Source organism: Myotis daubentonii, chromosome 13 (assembly GCF_963259705.1).
Source record: "Myotis daubentonii chromosome 13, mMyoDau2.1, whole genome shotgun sequence".
Classification (NCBI taxonomy): Eukaryota; Metazoa; Chordata; class Mammalia; order Chiroptera; family Vespertilionidae; genus Myotis; species Myotis daubentonii.
The window spans coordinates 43,677,160-43,702,877 of NC_081852.1; the positions used below are offsets into that span (position 1 = coordinate 43,677,160).

General features: G+C 53.7%; 1 protein-coding gene and 1 long non-coding RNA gene across 3 annotated transcripts in view; both read right to left on the reverse strand.

Annotated features, from left to right (window-relative positions):
- LOC132214212 (uncharacterized) overlaps positions 1 to 25,718 on the reverse strand; it is a 377,066-nt gene that overhangs the window by 191,048 nt on the left and 160,300 nt on the right. The gene's annotated exons all lie outside the window — the stretch shown is intronic.
- Positions 1 to 25,718, reverse strand: part of CRTAC1 (cartilage acidic protein 1) — a 130,919-nt gene that overhangs the window by 24,474 nt on the left and 80,727 nt on the right. For both annotated transcript variants that reach the window (XM_059660994.1, XM_059660995.1), the window contains 3 exons: positions 16,380 to 16,516; positions 11,159 to 11,315; positions 2,047 to 2,181 (listed from right to left, as the gene is read on the reverse strand). In XM_059660994.1, the coding sequence (XP_059516977.1) occupies positions 2,047 to 2,181; positions 11,159 to 11,315; positions 16,380 to 16,516 (429 nt within the window). The remainder of the gene's footprint in view (positions 1 to 2,046; positions 2,182 to 11,158; positions 11,316 to 16,379; positions 16,517 to 25,718) is intronic.

A 25,718-nucleotide genomic window follows, 5' to 3' on the forward strand; every position in this document is an offset into this window, starting at 1 on the left:
AGAGACGGTGGCTGCGGCTCTAAATACCCACGCTGACTCTTTCGGGGGGCAAACTGCTGTTGGTCATCAGACCGTCAGAGATGGCAGGCGACAGGACAATGAATATAATGGGGAGTGGGAGTCACAGACCCGAGGACACAGGGAGCTCTTGCCAGCTGCAAACATAGAGAAACTGAGGCCAGGAGCCAGGAGAAGGGGGGGTGCCGCCCACCCAAGGGCCTTGGAGGCTGAGCATCCTCTGGGGGAGAGGGTGGAAGGGTGGAGGTGGGAGATGCGGGGGAAGAGGCAGGGAGAGCCAAGCTTGAGAAAGAGGGTTTGCAAAAAGATGGGGGTGGCCTCCAGCCTCTCGGATGAATAACCCATTAATTCTCTGCAGAACCCCCAGCCCTAGCGCCAGTGGCCTTTTGTGCTGGCCCATTTCTCTCCTACCTACGAGGCACCTTGACAAGGAGCAGGTTCCCTTTCACGGGAATAATCGGCACCGGCTGCATTTCACAGCAGCATCTGTTTGGGTGATGAATGCCCTCTTGACATGTCTTGTTAAACCCCTGCAATCATTCTGACTTTCAATTACGGGGCCTCGCACCTTTCCTCTCTCCTCCCGCCTGCCACCTTCTCCCACTCCAACTCGTTGGCTCACCTCTGCTTCCATCTCTTTAACACCTTATCAAATCCTCTAGGTTCTCTCCACCACCACCTCGCTTTCATCTTATGCTTTTCAGCAATGAGAAAATTTGCTGCCAGAGTGTACAGCTCTAGGTGGGGCGAGCTGATGGGGAAGACAGGCCAGGGGAGCTGCCTCCAACTTTAGCTTTGCCTGGAAGGAGAGGGAGAGGCAGGATGGGGGGCTGACCAGCTACCAGTGTGTGTGTGGGGTGGTGGGGGGTGCTGGGGTGGGGAGGGGCAGTGGTCAAAGCAGGGACTCTGAGCAGAGAGCTGGGGAGAGGTACTCTTATGGATTGGCACAGACGCAGGGATCTGATGCTCCTGCAGGTGCTGGAGCTTGTAAGACCGTTGATCTATGACTCTAGGTCCCTGCTCACCCCTTCTTCTGGAAGCCAGGGATTGTCCCTAGGCCACCAAGAAGGAGGGGAAGGCAAATCTTCCATTCATGGGCAAGGCAGGGGGGCCTGAGCAGGCGGAAGTGGCTGGAGGGCAGACTGAGTATATCCATCAACTGTTACTGTGTCCCTTCTATCATTCAGCAAAATGTCCTGGGTGACCACTGCAGGCCGAGTGTCGTGTCAAGAATGAATAGTACAGAGCCCGGTCCTGTAGACACAGAGATTATTACAGCACCGTAGGAGCCTGAGTGAGAGCTACATGCCAGGGCAGTGGGAACACAGAGGAGGGAGTGCCAACCCCTGCCGGGCGGCACAGAAAGGCTTCCCTGATAACACGCGAGCTGAGTTCTGCAGATAGAGAAGGGAGAGAGGGCACTTCGGGCAGAGAGGACAGCAGGTGCCAAGGCCCTGGGGAGAAAGGGAAGCAGAACTAACTGGAAGCCTGGAGTCTAATTTTGAGTGGATTTTATCCTGTTACTTGTGATAGCTATTTGTGTCTTTGTCTGCGTCCCCAGCTACAATGGCAGTGCCTTGTGTGAGTGTGTAAGATAGGGCGGGGTATGGTGGCCTTAGCCTCATTCAGGTCAGCATCCCCAGCTCAGCACCAGCCTGGCAGTTAGCAGGAGCTCAATAAATGGTTATTGGATTGAACTGAATGCTTAAGGTAAATGTGGGGAGGGGACATGGAGAGAGGGGAATTGATGCTGAGACTTAAGCAGAGCTCAGAGGGACATGGGCCTATTCAAGCTGCCGGAAAATGGAGAGTAATCAGGAGTTCCAGCAGCAAACACCCCTGTGGCCTGAACCATGGTGGGGGCAGGGGGATGCAATTGGAGATGACGAGCAACATTCCCCTGTGTGGGGCAGAGGATGACTGTCCCGCTCTCTCAGGGGCCTGTGGGTCATGCTAGAGGGGGCGGGGCAGCCCAGAGTCCCAATGGGTCCGGGGGACCGAGGGACACAGGGCAGCGGCTACACTTACCAGCGCTGGCAGCTGCGTCCACGAAGGTGCCGTCGCCCCGGTTATGGAAGAGGAAGTTGGGCCCATTCTCGTTGTCACAGAAGATATCCGAGGCACTGCTACTGAGGATGGGGCCCACGCTGACACCCCGGCCCCCTGGAGAGGACATGGACCACAGTCAGTGGCAGAAGCAGCGCCCCTGTTCTGTGTGGAGGACTGGCTGCCTATGAGGCCTGCAGAAAGCCGCACTGTGATGCCTCAGGAGAGCCTTCCAGAGGCTTCCCTGAGCCCAGATCAGGGCTTGAAGTCCCCCAAACCCATGTGGAGGGTGGCCACACGGAGGTTGAGGCAAGTGAGGAGCAAGACCAAGCCACCCTGTGCTAAAGAAATGAGTCCATGAGCAGAAAGATGGCTGATTTACCATAATCCCTAAACCCAGCTCTCACCATGCCTGACACCCCACCCACACCCCAAGTCACACAGACGTGGGGCGAGTTCCTGTTCTAAGAATTTACAGGAATAGGCTCCAGCTATCGGTGCAAGATGCTCACCCTGCTTTGTTCGACATTGTGAGCGATTGGGAACAACCTGCATGTCCATCAACAGCAACTGGCTGTTGGATTATGGTACGCCCATATGGCGAACCATTCTGTAGCTACTAAAAAGACGGTGTAGATCCATATGTATTGACTTGGAGGAGTGCCCTTGACACATTTTAAGTAAAAAGCATTTCAGCCCTAGCCGGATGGCTCAGTTGGTTAGAGCATCATTCTGTACACCAAAAGGTTACAGGTTCAATCCCCCAGTTGGGGAGTGTACAGGAGGCAACTGACCGATGTTTCTTTCTCATCTCTCTCTCTCCCCATTCCTCTCTAAAAATGAATGGAAACATGTCCTTGGGTAAGGATTAAAAGGGAAAAAAAGCAATTTGCCAAGTAATTGTATTGTGTGATCTTACTTTTCTTAAAAAAAAAAAAAAAAGGAAAATACATGATTTCTCTGAACATGTGTGTGCAAACTTGTTCTTGAGTGTGGGAAAAGTGGGAAAAGCTGCACCCTGAGCCACCGTGGCTACTGGGTGGGATCAAATTTGGGGAAGGAAGAAAAAATGATAGTTGGCCTTTTTTGTGAATGTCTTTATATTGTTTAGCTTGTTCTAACAAGAATTGTTTCTTTAGTTTAAAAGAAAAACATCCAATGAAGTATATTTAAAAAAAGAAAAAAGAAAAAAAGAAATCAAGCCAGCCAGCATTAAGATCTGAAGTCTCCAAGATCAAATTTGGGCTATCCATGTCAACAAGTCCAATCTTTAGACATCTTGAACAAACCACCCCAATTGGTGGGGTTCAAAAAAAGCCCTGAAAACCACACCCCAAACATAGGAAATACCATGCAGAAAACAGCCTGACCAGGACCAGGACATGGATTCTAGCCCCAGCGTGGCTTTTTACAAGACGTTGGGCAATTTGCGTTACACTTTTAGCCTCAGTTCCCTCATCTGCAAAATGGAAATAGTGTGACCTGCTTTTGTTGCTTCTGGGTTTTTTAGGGGATCAAGTGAGATGAGCTACGTGGAAGGTCTTTGCTACTCAGAGTCAGGCTTTTGGACCCGCCGTGGGGGCGTCGCCTGGAGCTTGTTAGAATGCAGATTTCAGAATGGTCAGCCCTTGCATTCCAACAGGACCCAGGGTGGATTCTGCGCACAGTGAAGTCAGAAGTGCTAAAATGAAGGACTTTTCAGTGCAGAATAATTACACGGGAATCAGAAGAACTTGATTTGTTTTGAATAACAGAGAGCTCAGGCAGACACGAGTGATGCTGGGCCAGGCGCTCCCTGCCTGCTGCCTCTGGGTGCAGCAGAAGTTTCCACAAAGTGACTGTGCCAGCTTAGGATGTAGGTTTTCTTGGTCTCCGGGCCCCTCCTGTTCTCTGAGAGAGGCCCCTGAAGGAAATCAGTGGGCCTTTCTCATCTGGGCACATAGGTGGAGCCGAACCACCAGGCCAGTGTTTGGGGACACTGGGCCTTGTGCCTCCCCATTCCTCCCGGGTAATCTAATTAGCTCTCAAAGAGAGCCCGAGCCTCATAAAAATTAAGCCACTAAGTCCACGACGCTGCTGGGGAACATCATTCAAGATGCGGCCAGCGCTTTTCATTAGGAGAGCCCCAGTGCGGGGCGGGAAGCTTTCAGAAGCCGTTCCTAAAGCCAGTGGGAGGGGTGCTGGGCCACAACCTGGGCACCACTGCTGCCCATTCAGAGGAGCTGCTGAGTGGCTGTTGGCAGCTGTCCCTGCCCTGCCCCTGCTAGACTCCATCCAGCCCAGCAGCAGGCCTTGCCGGAACCCCTGGAAATTCCAGGTGGGGCTCCGGGACTTGCCGCCATAACTCCATCCTTCTTCCCCTAGCATCCTCCAATTTCCTCTCCGCCTCTGGCTCCCAAGCTGTGACACATTCCCTTCATTTTCTACAAAGCAGGTTATTTCCCTCTTGGAAAAATTTCTAAATCTTTCTAATTAACTAATTGGGTTGGGTTGAAGCCTTCCACCATTTGTAACCTGTAATTACTAGAAAATTGCCATGGTAACCACACTACTAATTAGTGACAATTTATTGCCATGGCAATCAGACCATAACAGAGATGTTACCCACAACTCCTCCTTGGCAAGTTTGCTGCACAGTTGGGAGCAGGTGAGTTGACATTGGGGGAGCTGGCCTCTTGGGCACTGGCTCCAGCAGCCTCAGGTTGCGGGGAGGTAGGAAACCTGGGGTCTGAGGCAGGGGCAGCCAGATGTCTGTACTCCTCACTGGTGCCGCAGGGGAAACTCTTCTCCCAGGTCGATCATGTAAATCTCCTTTAAACCAATAAAATCTATCCATCCCAAGTGCAGCCTGACACTCCCACTCCTGGCCTGGTCAATGACAGAGGCCCTTACTCAGCAAATATCTTCTTCCTGGACCTTCCCTCCTTCCCAGCCTCCCCCCTCCTCTGTCACGCCTCCCTGTCCCCCCTTCCTAAGGTTTAGCACACACGTTATGGGGCCGCCCAGAGGGCAGTTAGGAGCATCTTTATCTGGCCTAGGAGAATGTGCCCCAATAGTGATGTCTACCTGACAGGGTGAGTTCTTATCTACTGGAGGCAGGGTGTCCTCTTGGGGACAAGCAGTTCCCCGTTGGGGCTGGGGAGGCAGCACTGCTGGTGGGAAAGACAGGGGCGGAAAGTCCAAGCTGTGTGACCTTGGGCACGTCACTGGGCCGTTCTGGGCATCTCGTTTTCTCACAAGAGAAAGACTGATAATGACAATAATAGTCTTTGTCAGGGCTGTCTCAGCGGGCTTTTGGAAGGTACCGGGGAAAATGCCAGGTGCCACACAGTCATTAGCTGGGACTATTTCCCACCTGCCGGGTGAGTAAGGTCCCTTCCAAGTTCTCCTGGTTCTGCTGTTGGGTGTGGCTGCTGCTCCCTGCCCACCCCTTCCTGAAGGCTTCTCCACCCACCAGGCGGGGTGAGAGGTGGAGTCACGGGAAAATGTGTCCCCACGGCTCCCTCTCCCTCCTGCCACATTCTGGCACCCCCTTTGATGATTTGCTCATTGGGCCTGAGCCCCATTCACCCTCAAAAACGGTACCCCTAAACCTCTGAACCCTGTACTTGGGTGATGCAGACTCAAGTCCAATTGGGGTACAGGTCATCCACCTCTCAGACCACATCTGGGTCAGCACACGGGGGTCCAGGGTGTAGGGTTGTTGTGGGGTGAGGAAGGGAAAGAGGTTTTGGGGGAGAGGGTGTGCGCTGCTGAACTGCCCCATACTACGGGACTGAGGGCCAGGGGACTGAGAGGCAGGAGGACTCTCTGTGCTCAGGGAAAGACTCTAGGTCAGCCGTGGGCAAACTACAGCCCGCGGGCCGGATCCGGCCCGTTTGAAATGAATAAAACTAAAAAAAAAAAAAGACCGTACCCTTTTATGTAATGATGTTTACTTTGAATTTATATTAGTTCACACAAACACTCCATCCATGCTTTTGTTCCGGCCCTCCGGTCCAGTTTAAGAACCCACTGTGGCCCTCGAGTCAAAAAGTTTGCCCACCCCTGCCCTAGGTTCTTGCCCCGCCTCTGCACCCTCTCTGGCCACGGGAACTTGGGAGTGTGCTCTCCGGACCTTGGTCCCACTCCCTGGGAATGGGTGGGGGGATGAGATCGCCAAGGCTCCTTCCACCTCCCTCCTCAGTGCATCCCTCAGGCTGGGCTGCAGGATAAACATGGTTGGGAATAGAATCGTGGGCCCATCTAGACTGGGCACAGTGGGGCTCGGGCGAGGCCTGCCCACCAAGGAACTTGGATGTGTGAGAGCAGTCTGCTGAGACCTTGATAGAAATACAATGCTGGTGGACGCCAAGGCCTACAGGCTGCCAAGCACATCCAAGACATTGTAAAAGAGTACAAAGGTGCTCGAAGATGTAGGCGTGGAGGAGTGGGCAGTGTGCATGTATGTGTGTTGGGGAAGTGGGGGTGAGGGTAAGGGCAGGATGGTGACGGTCTCTCACCCTAAATTTCCTGAAAGTTCTAACAGGCAAACACACTGTGTTGGTGCTAGACTTGCCTGTCTCCCCCGGAGCCTCCGTGAGCTGTCAGATGCTGGGCAGGGTTCCGAGTGGACCAGTGAACAGGGCATTAGACAAGCACAATCCTATTGCGTCCCCAGTCCTCCCTGCCCATCCCTGCAGGATGCTGAGAGGCAGGTGGGCAGGAGGACAGGCTCCAGCATCTGTCTGCTGGGATTCCCACACCTGGGGCACCAGGTGGTTGCAGGAGGGATGCTGATCCTCACTGTGCACTGCCCCCTCCACCCCGGGCAGTGAGGGGCTGGAAGAAGCTGTTTCAGGAGAGAGGACAGGTAAAGGAGTGGCAGGAGTCGCTCTGCTGGCAACCTGTTGTTCAGTCCTGTGTACCAGGTACTGTACACGTTTCATCTCACCTCACCTTGCCTAGGTGAGGTAACAGAGGCCCAGGGAGGCATGATAGCAGCCAGCAGGCAAGAGATCACAGTTCAAACTCGTGTCTGGGTGCCCCTGAGCCTAGGCTACCCCACAGTGCTCTCTCCAACACTTCTGCTAAAGTTCCCTCTTGGCAGAGGAGCCATCTGTATTTCTGTAGCCAGGCTTGACATTTCTTTAAAGTCTCTTATTTTAGCTAAAGAAAATGTGTACCAAATTACATTTGTATTGTATAACATATCTGTGTTTGTTTTGGAAAAAAAAAAGTGATGTCCCTTCTTGTCAATCATCTAATGCATCTGATAGCCTGTGTATCGCAGGGCTTTGGGTACCCCTGGCAGGGTTCCCGGGCCCTGGCTGAGGGGCCTGTCACTCCAGCCCAGACTGTCCCTGGTTGTCAGATCTGGCTGCACTCCCGCTGCAAGGCCAGAGCCCCCCCGCCCCCCGGGAAGCTGGGAGGCTCGGCGGCCCCCGCTCTGCTGCCCCTGGTCACCTCTCCAGAGCTGGCTGGTGGGGACCCGCCAGAAGGCCTCAGCTGGGCTGTAGGCATCTCCGTCTCCTCCAATAATGACTTCCTATAAATCAGACCTGCCCTCGCTTTGTTCTGCACTGCTCCCAGCCAACAGCGAAATTCCCCACCCAACATCATAAATCCACCTTCATTTTCTTTCCAAATTTCTTTTAAGGCTTCTTTAATCACCACCTTGCAGCCCGGACAGATGCTCCCTTAAAGGGTGGGGCCGAAATGCAGAGTTCCCGGGGAGGGGTGGAGTCTGGGGAGGAGGGGAGGCAGGGTCAGGAAAAAGGGAAGAGACGGATTCGGTGGAGACAGGGATGAAGAGGTCCATGTCTGTGCCCAGGGCTGGGCACCTCGTTTTCTCACAACAGGGGCTGCAGGGTAGAGTTGGGGGCTTGGGCACACATGGAGAATGCCTCCAGGGCAAGGGCTTGGCCTGCTGGCTTTGTGCTTCACCCTGTGCCCAGCATGGCACTCCTTACACCAAGGAGATGCGCAACAGAGGGTCCTGGCATCACTGTTGGAACTTCAGGGGAGTAGTGTGTTGCTGTTTGCTACACTTGGTGAGCACGGCCTGGTGCCTGGCACGTCCCATGCTTACCTCCTTTCATTCTCACAACACCCCCATTTTTCAGGGGAGAAAACTGAGGCCCACAGAGGGTAAAATCCTGCCTCCACTGCTGCCTGGAAAGGACATGGTGGAGGCAGGATCTGCACCTGGTACTCTGGCTCCAGACGTTGTCCTGGAAGCTGTGAGATGCCTAGTTCAGAGTGCTCACAGAGGCTAAGAGACTTGCCCAAGGTCACTTGGGCCCCAGAGGCAGTGCAGACCTCTTGGTCCCCACTTTCCCCCTCCTTGGATTCCATGCCGGCCTCTGCGATGGGTAGAACTAACTCAGGATTCCCATGAAGGGTAGTTCCCCGCACTGCCCAGGCTCCAAGAGGCTGTGAGCAGCTGAGGAAGCCGGGGCTTGGGATTCTCATCGAACCAGAAGCCATGGGGTGCACTCTTGGCTCTCCCAATGTCCCACCGGGGGGCCCTCGAGTCCCCCAAATCCCCCGAGAGCGGGCACGCTGGCCGCTAGATGGCACTGTGACCCAGCAGAGCAGCAGCAGAGACAGCCTGGGGAGGTCTCCCCTCCCCCTCCAGAGGAGCCGGACAGCCAGTGGGGGCAGTGCCGTCACCCGGCCGGCTGTCCTGGTTGCTGGGCCTCCCCCTGCTGCCCTGGGCACCCCAGGCCAGGCGGCTGCTTCAGTCACAAGAATCAGGGACCATATGAAAGTCTGAGTGGCAGTCCCTGGGGCTGTGTTCCCGTGGGAGCGGGATTCTCCAGCTGGAGGTCATCGGAAAGGTCAGCCAGTGGGGGCGGGGCTGTAACTGCTAGTTGCTCTACACCCTCCCGGGTGACCTTGGGCAAGTCCCTTCTGCCCGGGGACCTCTGTTTGTTCTTTTGTAAAACGGGAAGTTCTCTGAGGTCTGTCCAGCAGATGGGGGCTGTGTGGCTTGGCTCCTGGGACCTGCGGCTCCCTGACTGCACAGCTGGCTGTGGCTTGCTACCCTCCCAGCCCGCTCAGGGCCCTGCACCTACTGCCTGCTTCCTCACCCCTTGCCAGCCCCATGGCACTGGCCATGTGCCAGAGCCCTGGCAATCAGGCTGGGCTGCGGTGGTGGTCCTTACATTTGGGGTCCATTCCTGCGACTCAGGGGGGTGCTCAGGGCTCGTTTTCCAGCCAGATGTCCGCGAGTTGTTAATAGAATGACAACAGGGCCCGCCGGGTAGAGTTGTTGGGGGGCTTGGCAGACAGGGGAAGGGTGGGCTGCGGAAGGCGGGCAGACATAATAGTAACTTGGTGGGCCAAATACGTTCTTGTCAGCCAAATGGCTTTTGGAGGTCTGCAAAGCTGCTCTAACGTGTCCTCTGGGCATGCCAGCTGCCCCGGCCCGCCTGTGTGCTCCACAGAAGCTGCCGTCCCTTCCTTGAGCTGCCCGGTCCTTCCAGCACAGCCCGGCGCAGTTGGCTGGTGCTCCCGTCCCCACCCCCGCTCCTCAGCTGTCTCTTCTTGGTCCCCTCCTTCCCCCTCCTCGGTTCTTGCCAGCCTCTGCCAGCCCAGCCAGCGAGAACAATGTCCCCTTCATGCTCAAACCCAGCTAGCACCTCCTGAATTCTTTCATTCTGTGTGGAACCTTTTCCCAGACCTCGCCGCCCTTCCATCTCATCATTTTCAAGTGCTACATCTCCCCGGCCCACCCTCCTCCTCCTGCAGATCAAGGCACTTAATTGCCAAGCCAGCCCAGTGCGCAGAATTGGGACCTATTCCGGAAAACAGATTGTACAAATCTAGGCTGAAGCTCCTGCGTGTTTATTCCTTTTCCCGGGAAAACATAGTTTATTACTGACACTCAGCCTTCCCTCTGCACATCCACGTGCGGAGCTCTGGAGGGCTCTGCCGGGCTGGAGCTGTGCAGACGATTTTATTGTCTAGTCATATGTTCCCACAAACTTTGTCAGACAGGCCGACATCCATCTCCCCTTTTCACCGAGGTGGAAAGCGGGCTAGAGGAAGGCATCATAAACTCAAGGAAGGCTGTGACAAGCCTTTCTGGGTAGGAGAGTGGGATTATGCCACCACCCCGGTGTCTGGAAGCAGAGAGGGTGGGGCAGCCCAAATGACCCCTCCAGTGTCTTCCCAGCCCCAGGATTTGGATTCAGGCAGGCTGCCCCGCCCCCGCCCCCCCCCCCCCGTCCCGCCCCCAAAGTCTGTGGTGCAGACTGGGATGGCTATATCGGGAAGGTGGACCAATGAGAGAATTTCTCCGTCCAGAGGGCGGATGCTGTGTGAGTGAGGCTGGAGTTCACGTGAGAAGTTGTTGTGCACAGCTCTGGCTTCCTGATTTCTGGCACCCAAAACAGGAACTGGATCGCTCTGCCATCAGCAGTCTATTGGCAGATTGTCAGAGTTTGGTCAGCAGCCGTGCTGGCATTAGAAAAACAGCCTTCCCTAGAAAGATCTCCCTGTCAGAGACTCTGACAATTGGTCTCCCATCCAGAAAGATGGCGGGGGGGCGGGGGGGAGGGGAAGCGAGGTGAGGGGAGCTTGCCTTCCAAAAAAGTGCAGGAGAGGTTTTGGAACAAGAACACAATTCTTTGAGCCCAGTTATCCGAGACGGGACCCAGCTGAAGCTCAGGGATTTAGCTAGCACTCAATTCCTGGCTGCTTATGTGTGAGTAAATAATTTCATCTGCTGCTTGGCAATAAAGAATGCTTTCAACCTCAGCCTTTGTGACTTGCCCGTTTCTCCTGCAGAACCTGTTCGCCCGTCATGTGGGTCACAGCAGGGAATGGGGCAAAGGTTCTAAGGACAGGTGATGTTACGGTGTTCACACCTTGTGTCCTCTGTGCCCCAAGGGGCCCCCTAAAGCCCTCACCTGCCAGGCATCTCGTCAGCCCTTGGAGAGGCACTGCTGGAGGAGCCCTCTGTGGGTAGAGGGATGGAGTAACGTCTTCATCCTCCCTCCCCAGGGACACCCACCCATCCTCTCCTGCGGTCTCTGGTGAACTGGCCCACTCCCCAGCCCCAGCCCCGACCCCTTCAGCTCGCAGCCTCCCACGTCACTCTGCTTACCTGTATACTTGCTGACCCCAGCCTCAGCAGCCACATCTCTGAGCGCCAGAATGCCCTGGGAGAGGTCACTGGCCTCGGGGTCCATTTCAATGAGGGCATCAGGGCCCACGTTACCGTAGGCATAATTGGCGATGTAGATAGAATAGCGTCCCGAGCCCTGAGGAGGAAGGGAAGGAGGTGAGCAGGCCCATCTGGGCTCATTGAGGTCTTCCCCCCAGAAAGCAGCTCTCCCCCACCTCTCGCAGGACCACAGCTCTTTTACGGGGTGGGGTTCTTCTCCTCGGGTCTGGTGTGCAATGGCCTTGCGGGCTGTGCCCTGCACGACTCCAGAGCGCTTTTCACGGAGGCTACAGAGGCCATGATGCCCCTGGAGTCCCACAAAAAAGCCACCCTCCTTCTCTCTATCTGTTCCAGAAGAACACATCCCTCCCTCTCCCCCAAACCACCTTTTTATAGACAATTTTCTAATGTGCCTCCCTCCAGCTGAGCTCTCTCCAGCTGCCAGCCAGGGTAGCTGCTCAATAAATATTTGCTGATTGATTGATCTACCAGTTCCCATTATTCTCAGTCTCTCTCTCTCTCTCTCTCATTCAAGCTCACTCCAGCCAAGATGACAAGCAAATTCCTGAGACATCTCCCTCCCCCTGCCCACCCTATACTTCTTCATTCCTCTATCTTGGTAGCACGGGAGGCTCGGATACGCAGGGGTCCTCCTTCCCTCCCTTTGTCTTCCCCACATTATATAGAAAGACATATTGTACTGCTTCTGCCTTTATAACACGGCCTCAAATGTTTTCCCTTTGCACGCTCCTTGTTGCTGTAGTCATTCTCGTCTGTAGCCCGCACCACTGCTGATGAGACGGTCTGTTCTGCCCATCATTATAATGGTGTTATTTCTCCACTGGATGCCTCCTCTCCCCCAAGAGACCCACACAGCTGCAAAATCAGTTTTCTAGCTTTCCTCTCACCCCTTTCAACATTTCCCTCCAATTAATCAGATAGTAGATATTTCTTGAGCTCTAACTACATGCAAGGCGCTCTGCTCTATGTACTTCAAGTCTTCATTCTTAGGTTGCTTCTAGTCGGGTTTAAAGGCAAGCCATACACACAAAACTGCTGAGTCCAAGACAAGAGTGTGCTCTGTCAGCCCCTCTTTTCAACTCTCCCGCTTGCTTCTATTTCTTACCCATAGGCCCCATGGGCAGAACCCCGTTCCAACTAACTGGTCACTGACTTTATCTCTTCTCTGGGACCATTTTCTCCGGGAAAGCTAATTAAGAGCCACTTGGTGGGTGAGGCCAACAAAGGACCTCAGGGTGTCCTGGGGGATGCTGACACATCAAGAATCATACAATTATATATAAATGCTATTTATATATAAAAATATAAATACCTGGTATTGCATACTTGCTGACCCCAGCCCCAGAATGCCCCAGGAGAGGTCACTGGCCTCGGGGTCCATTTCAATGAGGGCATCAGGCCCCATGCTACCGTAGGCATCATCATATGTATATGATTGAGAAAGTGTGTACAAGATTTCCTGGGTAACAGAAGAGGGGCTCCGACCCCAGAGGAAGGGCACCTCGTCATTGGAAATTCAGAAAAGGTTTTCTAAGAGGAGCATCAGATGAAGTGGAGGGGAAAGAACCTTCCAGGCAGAGACGAGACAGAGAATGATGTATGTAGGGAAACCACAGCAGTTGGCTGAGTGGTGCTGGAATGTAAAACGCGAGGCGGGGCATGCCAGGGGGCAGCGCTGGAGGAGGTGGCGATGCTGCTCCCTAGGGCCTTGGACACCCTTTCGTTTTTGGTTTTCTGGGTCTCTCTCCTGCTACCTGGGAATCGATGCTTTACAAACCTCTTTACTCAAAGGGGTCCCTGGAACAGCAGCATTGGTGTCATCTGAGACCACACCCATGTTGGAGCCCTCAGGCCCCACCCAGATCTGCTGAAACAGAACCTGCATTTCACGAGACCCCCAGGCGATCCTATGCGCACGAAAGTTTGAAATGCACGGCTTTACAACATGGCTTCATGGTTAGGGGAGAACTGGGAAAGGCTCTCGCCCATCACAGGAGCTTGGCATACGTGGGTGGAATGACTGGGTGCACAGTGAATGAATGGGGCCAAAGGGCAAAGGCACCATCACTGTCACGGCTCCTGACCCCACCAGCTGTTAGCAATTTCATGCAGAAATGTGCAATTAAAGCCTAAGTAAATTGAGGTGCACTCTGCTAGAAATTAGGATATTTATAAAATTCACTTATACCTACTTCCTGACTTCAATGTATTAGGGGGACACTAAGCTGGCAAACATAGGTGCGTGACAGCCGTAGGAGACGGCGGAAATTCACGTGTGAACTTGACCCCAGTCATTTTGGGGAAGCTGAGACGGAGGTCATTCCAGGAAAAGGAAGATGTTTCTAGAGCTTTGGGGCTAGGACAGGAGGCCCCACCAGTTAGCCTGGCACGTGGAGGGCTTGTTCCAATGTGGATGTAGGGCTCCGTCCCAAGAGGTTCCGACTCAGGATGCCCGGACTGGGCTCCGAGAATTTGCATTTCTAACAGGTTCCCAGGTGAAGCTGATGCTACTGGTCCAGGAACCACACCTGGAGAACCGCTGGTCCAGACCTATTAGCCTGGGCCCTAGTCCAGGCTCTCCCCCTAACTGGCTCCTGGTCCTGGGGCAGATTCCTCACCCCCTTCAACTGTATCTCCTCACCTGTTAAATGGGGATCATGTTCTCCCTGCTTCCTGGCAGGGTTGTTGAGAAGATAAAATGAGACAATGTATGTGAAAGGTCTTTGAAAGATAAAAATGCTATATAAACATGAGGCATAATCATTATCGATCAGGGAACGCTTCTTGTAAGAGATTGGCTTTGAGTTGGATCCAGAAAGGTAGGTGAGTGACGAGGCAGCTGAAGATGAAGGGCAGGCAGTGTTCCAGGTTTGGGGCTGAGAACAAGTGAGGGCTGGAAGGGGAGAGGGAGGGAACGGCAGATGGGAGGGTTGAGGCATTTATCTGGTGAGATGGTCCTCCAACTTGAGCCTGCATCATATTCACCTGCAGAGTTCGGTGAAACCCAGATGGCTGGGCCCTCCCCCCAGGATTTCTGATGCTGTAGGGCTGGAGGGGGGACTGGGTTGGGGTCTGAGGACTTGTGTGTCTAACAGTGCTGATTCAGCTGGTTGGGGACCACACTCTGAACAACACTGACTAGGTAGACTAAAAGGCCCTAGATAGGGTCTGGGGGCTGAGGAAGGCGCAGGGTGAATGCCATAATAGGAGTCGTGGTTGGAAATGTGTGCCGGATACTGGTTCACTCAGAGGCAGGGTAGCTGAGTGAAAGGGTATCTGATTCACTTTCAGGCGGGCAGGACTCAATTCTTGGCTTTGCCTGCCACTCACTATGTGACCAAGGTCAAGTTGCTTAATTGTCCCAAGGGTCAGTTTCCCTATCTGTAAAATGGGAATGCTGAGAGTATCTACCTCGTAGGCTTAGTATATGGATTTAATAAGATGATGCTTATAAACCACTTCGCACAGGGCTGGGCATGTTTTTAGTTTAATAAATGATCGCTATTATTGTTATGATTGCTCTCGAATTTTCCTACATCTCGCTGCATTCCTATCTCTCAACTTCCAGGCTGGCACTGACCTCTCCCTCTTCCCCGCTTCCACAGGTCTTAGGCCCCAGGGACTGCGAGGTGGTGGTGGACTCAGAAAGCAACCCCTCTGCTGGCGGCAGATGGGCTGAGGCATGGGCCGGGCAGGGACTGAGTGAGCAGCCAGGTGCCCGCCTACTGTGCTGCGTGCCCATGCTTTTCTTTTTTCTTTTTCTTTTTTGCATTTTGCACGGTGCCTTTGTCCTGTGGTTAAATGTGTGGGTGTGCAGATGACCTTGTTAGGACAGAGAGTGCATCTCTTTGTGATTAACCTTCATGCCCTCCCACCTGCTCTGAGAAGGTTCCCACCTTAGCAGAGTGTGGAAAATCTTGTTCCTGAAAGACCGAGACAGGAAGCCAGCAGGACACTGAGTCCAGGTCCCCAGCAGCAGCAGCCGGCCTGGCACCTCTTAGACCCTCCCCATTCCCTGGGGCCGCTCACAGAGCCGCCTCTCCTTCCCTCCCACCAGGCAGGAGTCCAGGTGGCACAGATTCAGGTCAGGGCTAAATGTGGCTTCACAGCCCAGCTTGGCTCCTCTTCTCAGCACCAGCTTGTTAAGAAATAAATATTTATACCTGGCACCTGCCTTCTCCCAGGTCCTGGAGCCCCTGCTGTGAAGGTTCACGCTGAATCCCCAATCCCCTCTGTGCCATCTCATTCCTGAAATGAGCCAGCCCCCTTGCCCCTGCCCCACCCTGTGGAAGCTGGGCAACAGCTGGGTCCCTGATTTAGTGAGGACTGTTTTGTAAAGTCAAGGAGGGGGCGGCAGGGGAGCAGGTGACACGAGGGATAAATCCCCTCCACAGGACGCCTCCAGCTCTGGCTGGGGCTGCTGGGATGCATGCCCGGTGGGGGGGAGGGGGGGAGGAGGTCCCCCAGGGCAGATGGCTGCAGCTGCTCCTCCTGCTCCCCACTTGGCCTTTCTTCCCGTCCTTCTTGTAGGGTGGACCAGCAGGGCAGAAAAGTATTGATAGAGATATTGATTAACGGAGGTACTTGTGCACTGTGGCAGCCTCCCACTCACCCACCTGTGAGCCCCTTCGTCATGCTTTCATTTGTTGGATCAATATTTACTGGGGGCCCTATGGCTCAATGCTTGGCACATAGTAGGCACTTAACAAATGTTAGTTGAATGAATGAATAAGTGCACAAGGTTTACAGCTAGAAGATTGCAATTCAGGTCCTGGCCACACCACCAATCCAACTGGGGTCCTCAGGCCAGTCACTGCCCTAAGCTGGGCCTCGGTGACACTATCCAGTGGATGACAGCACAGCACCTAGCCAGTTGCCTCACTGGTTGCCGGGAGGGCCTCATGGGAGAAAGGCTGTGAAAGTATATTGTAACTCATCCTGCAAGTCTTGGTTGTTACTCTATAGCACCTACTACGTGCAAGACACTGGGAGCGCTGAGATGGCCCAGCCTTTGGTTCTGCTTTTGAGAGCCACACTCTGTCTGGGGACATCTGCCTATTGGCTCCCCTCCAGCTCTCACACTGCTGTGTCCCCTCCTCCCCGCCCCCCGCCCAGGTCCTCCATGCCCCCCTGAACTCACCGTCCTGTCCACGCAGGCCACAGAGCGCCCGGCAAAGAGGCTGGCCACGCCGCGGGCCACGTTGACCTCGTCGCTCAGGATGTCTTCCCACCTGCTATTGCGGAACTTGAATAACTTGTCTGTGTACGTGGCCACCCCTGGAGAGAGGAGGAAAGGGAGGCTGGTGGACCAGGGCCAAGCTATGACTCGGAGTACCTGCCACAGGGGTTGGGGCCTCTGGTGGATGGGTCATCTGCTCGAGGTGAACACTCCTGCAGTACTCACTCAGGCAGGGAAGACTCCTGTGTTTGGGGGCACTCAGGTATTTTCAGTTGAGAGCCGAGACTCTGAGGCCTATCACAATGGCCAGCCCGGCCTCAGAAACTATGGAAGTGACCTTACTGCTACTATGTGTCTGAGATGAGCCTCGAGATTGGGATGTCACTGTCTGCATGTGCTCCCACATCCTCCTCAGGGAGACCTGGGATTGCCACTATTTCAGGACCCAAACTCAACCCAGAATGGCTCTTTCTCCAGGAGCTGTCCCCTATCTACATTCTCTGCTGGATTGCTGGACCTGATTGGGGTCTCAGAAGAAACCGGGTGTGTCTCCAAGTTCTGATCAAGGAAGGGACTGGAAGTTTATCTCCGACAGGTCTGTCACCTCCACCCCCAGGGAACCAGGTGGCAGTAGGGTTAACACTCGGGCAGCCCTGGGAGGCCCCTGCTCCCAGGACTGGGGAGTCCTAGAGGATATTGATCCCCTCGAGAGCTGGAGGGAGGCTAAGGCCCCTGAGCTCAGGGAGTCTGCACCACACAATATGCCATATGTAACTGCAGGAGGTCCGTGGCCTCCTGCAGCTCCTCCTGGGGACATGGTGAGGAACTTCCGGTGGTGGGAGCTCAAGTCCTTCTGAGACCATGAAAGCAGAGCTCTCCCCTCGGCCCTCACCCTGCGTTCATTTCTCGCAAATGTGAGACCCAGAGCATCCATGTTTTAGGAGGAATCATATTCTACCCTTAAGGACTCGCCCGGGAAACACAGGAGAGGAGCAGCTAAAGGAATCGGGAAGGTGAGCTTGGGAAGAGTGGGCTTGGGGACAGAGCTCCTGGACTTGGCTCTCTGGCTGCCTCGGGGGAGAGGCAGTGGGCTTAGTGTGAAGGGAGAAGTGTGGTGCAGTGGTTAAGACCTCAGGGTCTAGAATGAACCAGCCCGAGGCTCAGGCTCAGCTCCATCCAGACTGTACGTCTAGGTTTTAGTCGTTGACTTTGAGGAAGGTGCTTAGCGTCTCTGAGCCGCAGTTTTCGTATTTGTAAACGGGGACGACAAAAACTGCATTCAAGCCCTCGCTGGTTTGGCTCAGTGGATAGAGCATCAGCCTGCGGATGGATGGGTCCCAGGTTTGATTCCGGTCACGGGCACATGTGTGCAGGAGGCAGCCAATCAATGATCCTTCTCATCATTGATGTTTCTCTCTCTCCCTCTCCCTCTCCGAAATCAATAAAAAATATATTTAAAACAAACAAACTGCATTCAAGTTTACCACGAGGAATAAATGTGATGATGCGCATTAAAGGTTTGGCCCAGCACCCCCCCCCCCAAGTGGTATGTATTAGCCAGAGATAATGATTCCAATTTCATAGATGAGGTGTTCCTAAGGTGCTTTAGGGACATAAGGTCTGCACTGCAGGGGTTTGTGAGCGTCAGAGTGGGAATGAATGGATGAGAATGAGTATGTGAGAGTAAGCAAGGGAGAGCGGGAGAGCGAACGTGTGAAGTTGAGGAGCGAGAGAGTAAGAGTGAGTGCATGTGAAGGGAGTGTGAGTGTGCCAATGAGTGGGTGTGCGAAAGTGAGTGTGAGTGTGTGTGGGTGAGGGCGGTGTATAAAGGATTGGAGAGGACAATAGGGTTTGCTCTCTGAGTGGCCTAACACCTCAGGAGCCCATGGAGGCTGGTGCACAGGCTGCGGGGTCTGCAGTTGGTCTCAGGGATGCTCTCCAGATACCTGGGAGGGAAGGCCCTAAGTGAGCAGAGCGGGAAGCAGGCCCGGGAGACCGGCAGGTGTTTGTTCAGGTGGAGGCCTGGGCTGGGAGCTGCAGCGGGCTCTGTGCAGAGCTGCTGTGGGTGGGGCGGGATGCTCCTGGGGCAACCGCGGAGCCGAGTCCTGACAGAAGCACAGGTGCAACTCTGACTGGGGAGCCCAGGGGCCTGGCCGGTCCTTTCTTTTCTCCCAGCCTTGGTTTCCTCTGTGAGAGTCAGGGGTGACAGCTGCGCACCCTCCCTCACAGCTCTGCTGTGGGAATTACAGGAGAAATCGCACTGAAGTCTGGCCCAGGTCCGGCACCCCCAATTGCTCACCAGAAGCCCTGCACCCCCAGGTTCACAGCCCCTCGTTGTAATCCCTGGGGGTCCAAGGCATTTAGAAATTTAGATTTTTCCTTCCTGGTTTAGAAATGTAACAGTGCACATACCGTTTATTACATAACACGCCCAGCAGGGACCGGGGTAGCACCCCATAATTAAACACATTAATATTTTTGCAGTGAAATATATGAATATTTACATGAAGTGGGATAAATAAAGCCATAAATAGCTCACGTCAGTTCAGGACAGGTTTTGCTATCCACTCTTTTTCCAGCAAATTTAAAAAAAGCACTTGAGGCTTTCAGAGCGTTTTGGATTTCAGGACTGCGGACAGGGACTGTGGACCCAGACTTCCATCCTCGCGGCTGCTGTACCGGAGGCAGTGGCAGCCTTGTCATCGCTTCCTGGAGCCTGGGGGACCTCCAATGGCCCTGCAGGCCGCCGCTCGCCAGCCTCCCCCAACAGTCAGTGACCCTTGCCCTTCTCTGTCAAACCAGGGCCCCTATAGACTGTCCTTCCGGCTAGTCCAGTCCCCCTGAAACACTGAGGTTCAGTTTGACCACAGCCTGGGCCAGGTGAGAGAGCAGTTGCCGGCAGCCAGGGCTCTGCATGGCTCTGATGGGCACCTCTGCGTTCCGTGGGAGAAACTGCTCAGTGGCTGAGCTCCTGCCTCAGCGAGACGAGAGGAGAAAACGGGCCCAGGGTGGCTCTACCCCCCTCTGTTTGCCTCATCACTCCCAAGACAACATTTCCCAAAGTGTGCTTTGTGGAACCCTGTTTTCTGTGAGCTGCTGGAGAAAAGACCTCGTGATCATCGGAGTGCGGCGAAGACCACACCTTCCATCCCCCTCTTGGAGATTTCACAATGAACATGAGTCTATTAAAACTTTGAAAGGTCCTGCCATAAATGACCTGCATCATTTTATGGAATCCAGCCTTTCCCAAACGAGCTTGGTCACGGAACCCCTTTGTGCAGCTCACCTATCAGCGTCCTGCGGAACTAGGGCTGTTCTTAGCAAACTGCTGTCCTACGGTGTTGCTGTCTGGCCAGAGGGGTAGGGCGTCCAGTGCCGCTAGCCTCTTCCTCCGTTCCAGCCTCCTGGCTTCTGGGCTGACCGAGGACGCCCAGAAGAATAAACTAATTAAGGTAAAATGTGCAGCAGCGATGCGGAGCCTTGTAGATCATAAATGGGAACGGCAAAATCAATGGCAGCCCTTCTGCAGGCAGAGGCCCGAGGCCTGGGCGACGGGAGGGACGGGAGCCCGTGATTTAGGAAGAGCAAACGCTCTGGCAGCTGCAACCTGGGTAATTAGGTATGTCAGGAAGACAGATAAACAGCGAGCTGTGCGGGTCGATGGCACTGGCAATAAACACCCCGCACTGGCCCCCCGGCCCATGTCAGCACGTAATCCCGCCTCTGGCTCCTTGTAGCTGCACTCTGCCCTGGGTCCCTCACTGAGTTGGGGTGGGGGGCAGCTGCTCGGGAGAGGACAGGCTGCTAGCTGCAGAAGAGAGGGGTTCTCCTGAGTCCCTGGGGGAGATGCTGAGAGGGCAGGGGACTGAGAGAAACGGGAAGGTATTCAAGGGCAGGGCAGGAGGCTCTGGAGGTCACGCCCTTGTGAGAGGCACCTCTGGGGACTTCTATTCCCACCTGACTTTGGCATCCTGGCATTAAAGGAGCCTCAAAGGTCCCAAAGTCCAGTGGGTGAGGCTCAGGTGCCCACCAGGCCCTGCCAGTGGCTGTAGGCAGCCAGTTGGGAAGGCCCAGTGGGTGAGGCTCAGGTGCCCACCAGGCTCTGCTGAGCACCGGCTGCTCTGAGAGGCCCCAGGAAAGTATGAGTCTCTGCCCGTGACCCAGGGCACTGATGGTCCATTTGACAGCACAAGGGACAGACAGGTAGAGGAGGTGCCATGGGATCGTAGTAAAACTACTACTACCTAACATGTCTACTACATGCATGTCTATATGCCAGGCATGTCACATATCAACCTTCACTCAACCCTAACACAACCCACAAGATGGGTACTATTTTCATGCCCATTTTACAGATGAAGGACCTGAGGCACAAGAGACCACATGGGGCTTGCCTAAGATTCCACAGCTAGCAGAACCCCTCAGGGCAGGGCAGGACAGCACATCCTGGAATCGTGGGGAAATCAGGATGGAATAGGCTACAGTGATCAGGGAGGGCTTCATGATGGAGGAGGCACCTGAACGGGGACTTGAAGGGCCAGAGTAACAACAGCAGTGACTCTGGTTTATGGAACACTCAGTGTAGCCAGGCTTTACAGGAAACATTCCTTTTTTACAACCATCACCTTGACTAATCCTGTGGCCACCCTGAGAGATAGTTACTTCATTTTACAGGTGGAAAGTGGAGGGGCAGAGAGGTTAAGTGCCCAAGGCCACAGAGCTAGTAAATGGTTGAGACAGAGATTCAAACCCAGGACTGACTCCAAAGCCTATGCTTCTGAGCCTTGCACTATACGGCTTAGCCAGGCAGAGGAGGGGGTGGTGCACTGGGCAGGCAGGCAGCATAGACAAAGGCACAGAGGGGCACCGGGTTCGCCTAGAGAGGAGGGTTTGTGCAGGTGGAGGAGGAAGCATGGCAGGGCAGCGAGACCCCCTGCTTCTAGTGCTGAGGGCGGAGGGGTCGTTGGTGGTTCCTGATCTGGGAAGACAGTGTTTCCAGATTACTCTGCAGTGGAGTGAGTGGTGGGCAAGCCAGAGAGCAAACGAAATGGGTGGCCACTCTTGTAGTAGCTCATGCTTGAGCTGGGGTGCTGACAATGGCAGTGGAAGCAGTGCCGGGAGCAGGGAGGGCAGAGCTGGGTGTGGTGGGTCAGAGCAGGGGAGTGGTCTGCCATGTGGTGGCAGGGACAGAAGCAGGGGCATGGGGCCAGCTGGGGTGGCGGGAGCTTGCCTTCAGACAGTTTGCATTTTAGGTGGTCACAGGGTGGCTGTGGAAGGCATGGTGAAGAGGTCACCGGCCGTGAGGGATGGCAGCGTGCAGAGCGGCGAGGCTGGAGCTGGGGCAGACGGGAAAGACCAGAGCCACAGACTGAGTCCCAGGGAGCAGCTGCAATTGAGTGTAGGAGGAAGAAGAAGGGGCAGACATGGAGGAGGCATCAAACATGGAAAAGGAGGTTCTGCACGGAGGGCAGTGGTGTCAATCAAGCAAATGGCACTCAATTCACCACCCCTTCCTCCCCCCCACACCCAGCTCTGCCCCCAGAGGGCAACTTGGAGCTACTGGGAGAGCAAGTTTGGGCCATAAAAGGCTCTAAGGATCATTGGTCTGAGTGCCTCCTCCCCCGAGGCTGCCCAAGCTCAGGGAGATGTCCTGACTCATGGCCTGGTATCGGTGAGGGAATGTGTGTGGCAGGGCAGAGGCTCAGCTCCAACCTGGTTCCTAAGGCCAAGGGCTTACTGCCCAACAGTAGGGCTAGGGAGGTAGCCTAGGTCGACCTTGGGCAATTCGTGAACTTGTATTTCTCTTCTTGGTAGCATGGGATAATGAGAATGGCCACCTACTCATCAGGTTGTTGTGAGGATTAAATTAGACCATGTAAGTGAAATATTTAGAGCGATACCTGGCACATGATAAGTTCAATAAATAACAACACTACTATTATCATCAGCAGCATCCTTATCCTCACAATCATTACCTTCTTCATTCTCTTACCACCACCATCATCATCATCATTGAGGGAATTACAGGGCATGGCCACTGAAGGTCCTCATGAGTTAACCCCAGGAGGCCACTGTGACATTAAGTGTAAAATGCTTCACATGACGTAGTCAGTGAAAAGCCAGCAAGCAGTGATGGCCCCGGGGAAGAATGAATTCAGGTAAAGGACAGTTTTAAAAAGAATGAACCCAGCCTTCCCTGGCCCGCACCCCCCCCCCCCCCCCGCCCCCCGCCCATGTAATTTCTGAGCCCTGTCTTCCTTTCCACCCCAGGATGAGGAGGCAAATCTGACCAACCCCTGCCAGGTGCTTCGCTCACATTAGCTTATTTAGCCCTCTCCACTGTCGTATCAGGAAGAGAGACCCTTCATTTTCCAGAGAGGAATTGGGGCTCAGAGGGTAAAACCATTTGCCTAAGGTTGCACAGCTGTCAAGTGGCAATGCTGAACTTCAAATCGTGGTCTGACTGCCAGGTCCCCCTTTGCTCCCCTCCCCCCATATTAAAGACCTGGGGTGGGGGTCGCTGGTGGAGGGAAGTCCTCCGTTTCCTAGGATCCTAGGTCTGTGTTATGACGGAGGAAATGTCCTCTGGGGCCCCATGCTCTTATGGTGCTGCTTTGACAGCCTCACCCATTCTTGCTGCATACGGGGAGGGGGTGGGGCGTGTGAATGAGGCACAGTAGGGGTGGGGGTGGGGCAGGGAGCTGAGTTGTTCATGAGCTCATCTCCCCCAGTGGGCCATGCTGGGTGAGCTGGAAATCAAGATTGTGCATTTAAGGGAAACATCACTGGGGGGCCAGGGGACCCTGGAACCTAGAGGATCCTGGGGAAAGAGGGCAGAGGCACAGGGCTGTGTATCTGAGGCTTTGCCAGGCACGGGAAGTCCTGGACATCTGGTTAAAGTGCAGATTCGGGTTCAGTGGGTCTGGGGTGGGGCCTGAGATTCTGCGTACATATGAGCTTCCAGCTGTTGCCAGTGCTGCTCGGAACACCCTCCGAGTCGCAAGAGGTAGGTACCTGGATGCAGCTGGACCTGGGTCCAGGTGACGGAGCCCCGGACAGTGGGTGTGCTCGCTCTCAGGAGCAGATGGCGCGTCTGCTGTGTAGGCAGAGGAGGCTGGAAGTGCGTCCCGCCCCCAACTCCCTTTCTTCTCTCTGGCACTGTGACTGACGCCTCCTCTCTGAGAGGTTACAAAAGCCCTGCTGAAGGCCTAAGTATAACACAGAGCGCAGAAGCCATCAAAGAAAAGGGTGATAAATCCAAGTCCATAAAAATAAAAATTTTCCGCATTGCAAAACCCACCATGAGCAAAGACAAAAGAAAAATGACAAACAAGGGGGAACTATTTGCAACTTGTATTGCAGTCAGAGAGCGAATTTTCCTAATTTATAAAGAAGTGTTACAAATCAATAAGAAAAAAATGGGCAAAGGCTATGAGCAGACAAGAGATTCCACTGTATAAAAACATGTTCAGCCTCATTCATTTTAAGAAAGATGAAAATTAAAACTACACATAGGTACCAATATTTGCTATCAGATTGGCAAATATTTTTAAAAACGATGACACACTGTGTTGGTGGGAATGTGGGGAAATGCTCACTTGCATCAGGGCTGATGGGATGTAATTAGGAATGTCCCTTTGAAGCACAATTTGGCAATGACTATCAAAACTGCACACGTATATTCCTTTGATGTAGCAATTTCATTTCTACAAACTTACAGAGAAACACCTGCAATTGTGGAAAATGGCACGTTATACAAACTTATTGATTTGGTGGCACTGTTAGTAAGGGCAAAAGACTGCAAAGAATCTAAGTGTTCATCAATAAAGGACCCATTCAACGAGTGGCAAATCTGTACCATGGAGTACTCTACAGCCACAAAAAATGAGACATCTCTTTGTGTGCTGCCATGAAATAATAGCCACAATTTATTGCTAAATGAAAAAAAAAATGAGGGGCAGCACTGAGAAGAGCATCCTAGTATTTGTGTAGAAAAGGAGGGAGGTATGTGTAGATTGAAGATAGCAGATTGTCAGGGGCCATTCTCCTCAACGAAATGACAAGTGGTGGGGCTCACAGCTCATGCCGACTCATCCAGTACCCACGCTCCTGTAACCCCCAGATCACATAAGGGGAGAGCTCAGGGCCGTGCAGGGCAGCAGCTGGTGGCCAGTGCAGGACTCCTGGGGGATGGGCTCTGACCGGGCACTGTAGGAGGTCCTGGGTTCCTGGATGTGGGGGGAGGTGCTGGGACCAGCCTTTTCTCCCCCTTTGTCCTGCACGCTCTTCTGCGTGGTTTTCACCAAGTTTGTGTTGCCTGCAACAAACTGGCTTGTGTTTTTCCAGATCAGTTTAGCCGTAGCTGGTTTTTGGGCCCCGGCCTTCCTGGGATTGTAGTCAACCTCTCTCTGTTCCCTCCCTCTCACCCACTCTCCAACTCTTAACCCTTGACTCATCCCATCTGGAACCATCATCTGGGTGGCCTGTTGTTTACACTATAGTCCTTTTCTCTTTCTGCTCCTGGAGTCTCTCTTTCTCAAGGGCCAGGAGGGAGGCCTATGGAACCTCTGCCCATGGCACTGCTGGAGGCTCTGGCTTTCTTCATGCCACCATTGCTTGGAGAGCACTTCTTCAGTCCTAGACACCATAAGTGCTTTTCCTTCATTATCTCATTTGTTCATTCAAACAGATGTATTTAATGTTTACTAAGTGACATAAGAACGTTCGTCTTGGAGATACAGCTGTAAACACGACAACGTTTCCATATCCATGGAGTTGAGCAGAAGAGAAGCAGCGGTGAACCGCAAACAAATGCATCACATGCTTTCAGACAATGGGAAGGGCTATGAAGAGAAATAAAGCAAGTGAAGGGTATACGGAGTGGTAAAGGTACGATTTTAAGGTGTCCATCTGAGGAGGGGCCTGAGTGAAGGGAAGGCATGAGCCCTGAGAACAGTGGTGGGAAAAGCAAGTAAAGGGAACAGCATGCCCAAAAGCCTGAGGTGGGAATGCAATGAGTGAAAGGAAGAGTGGAGGAAACAAGGTCAGAAAGGCAACCTGGCTCACGTCAGGAGGGGTTTTGTAGGCAATGATCAAGGCTTTGGAGAGAGTCTATGGAGCCATTAGTTGAGCTTATGAAAAACAATTTTAATGTATATTTCTTATCGTTCACAGTATTACAGATGTCTCCCATTGATGCCCTTTACCCCTGTCCTCCCAGGCCCTATTCACCCCTGCCAGGTCTTCACCACGCTATTGCCTGTGTCCATGGGCTATACATCTACACTAATAAAAGAGAAA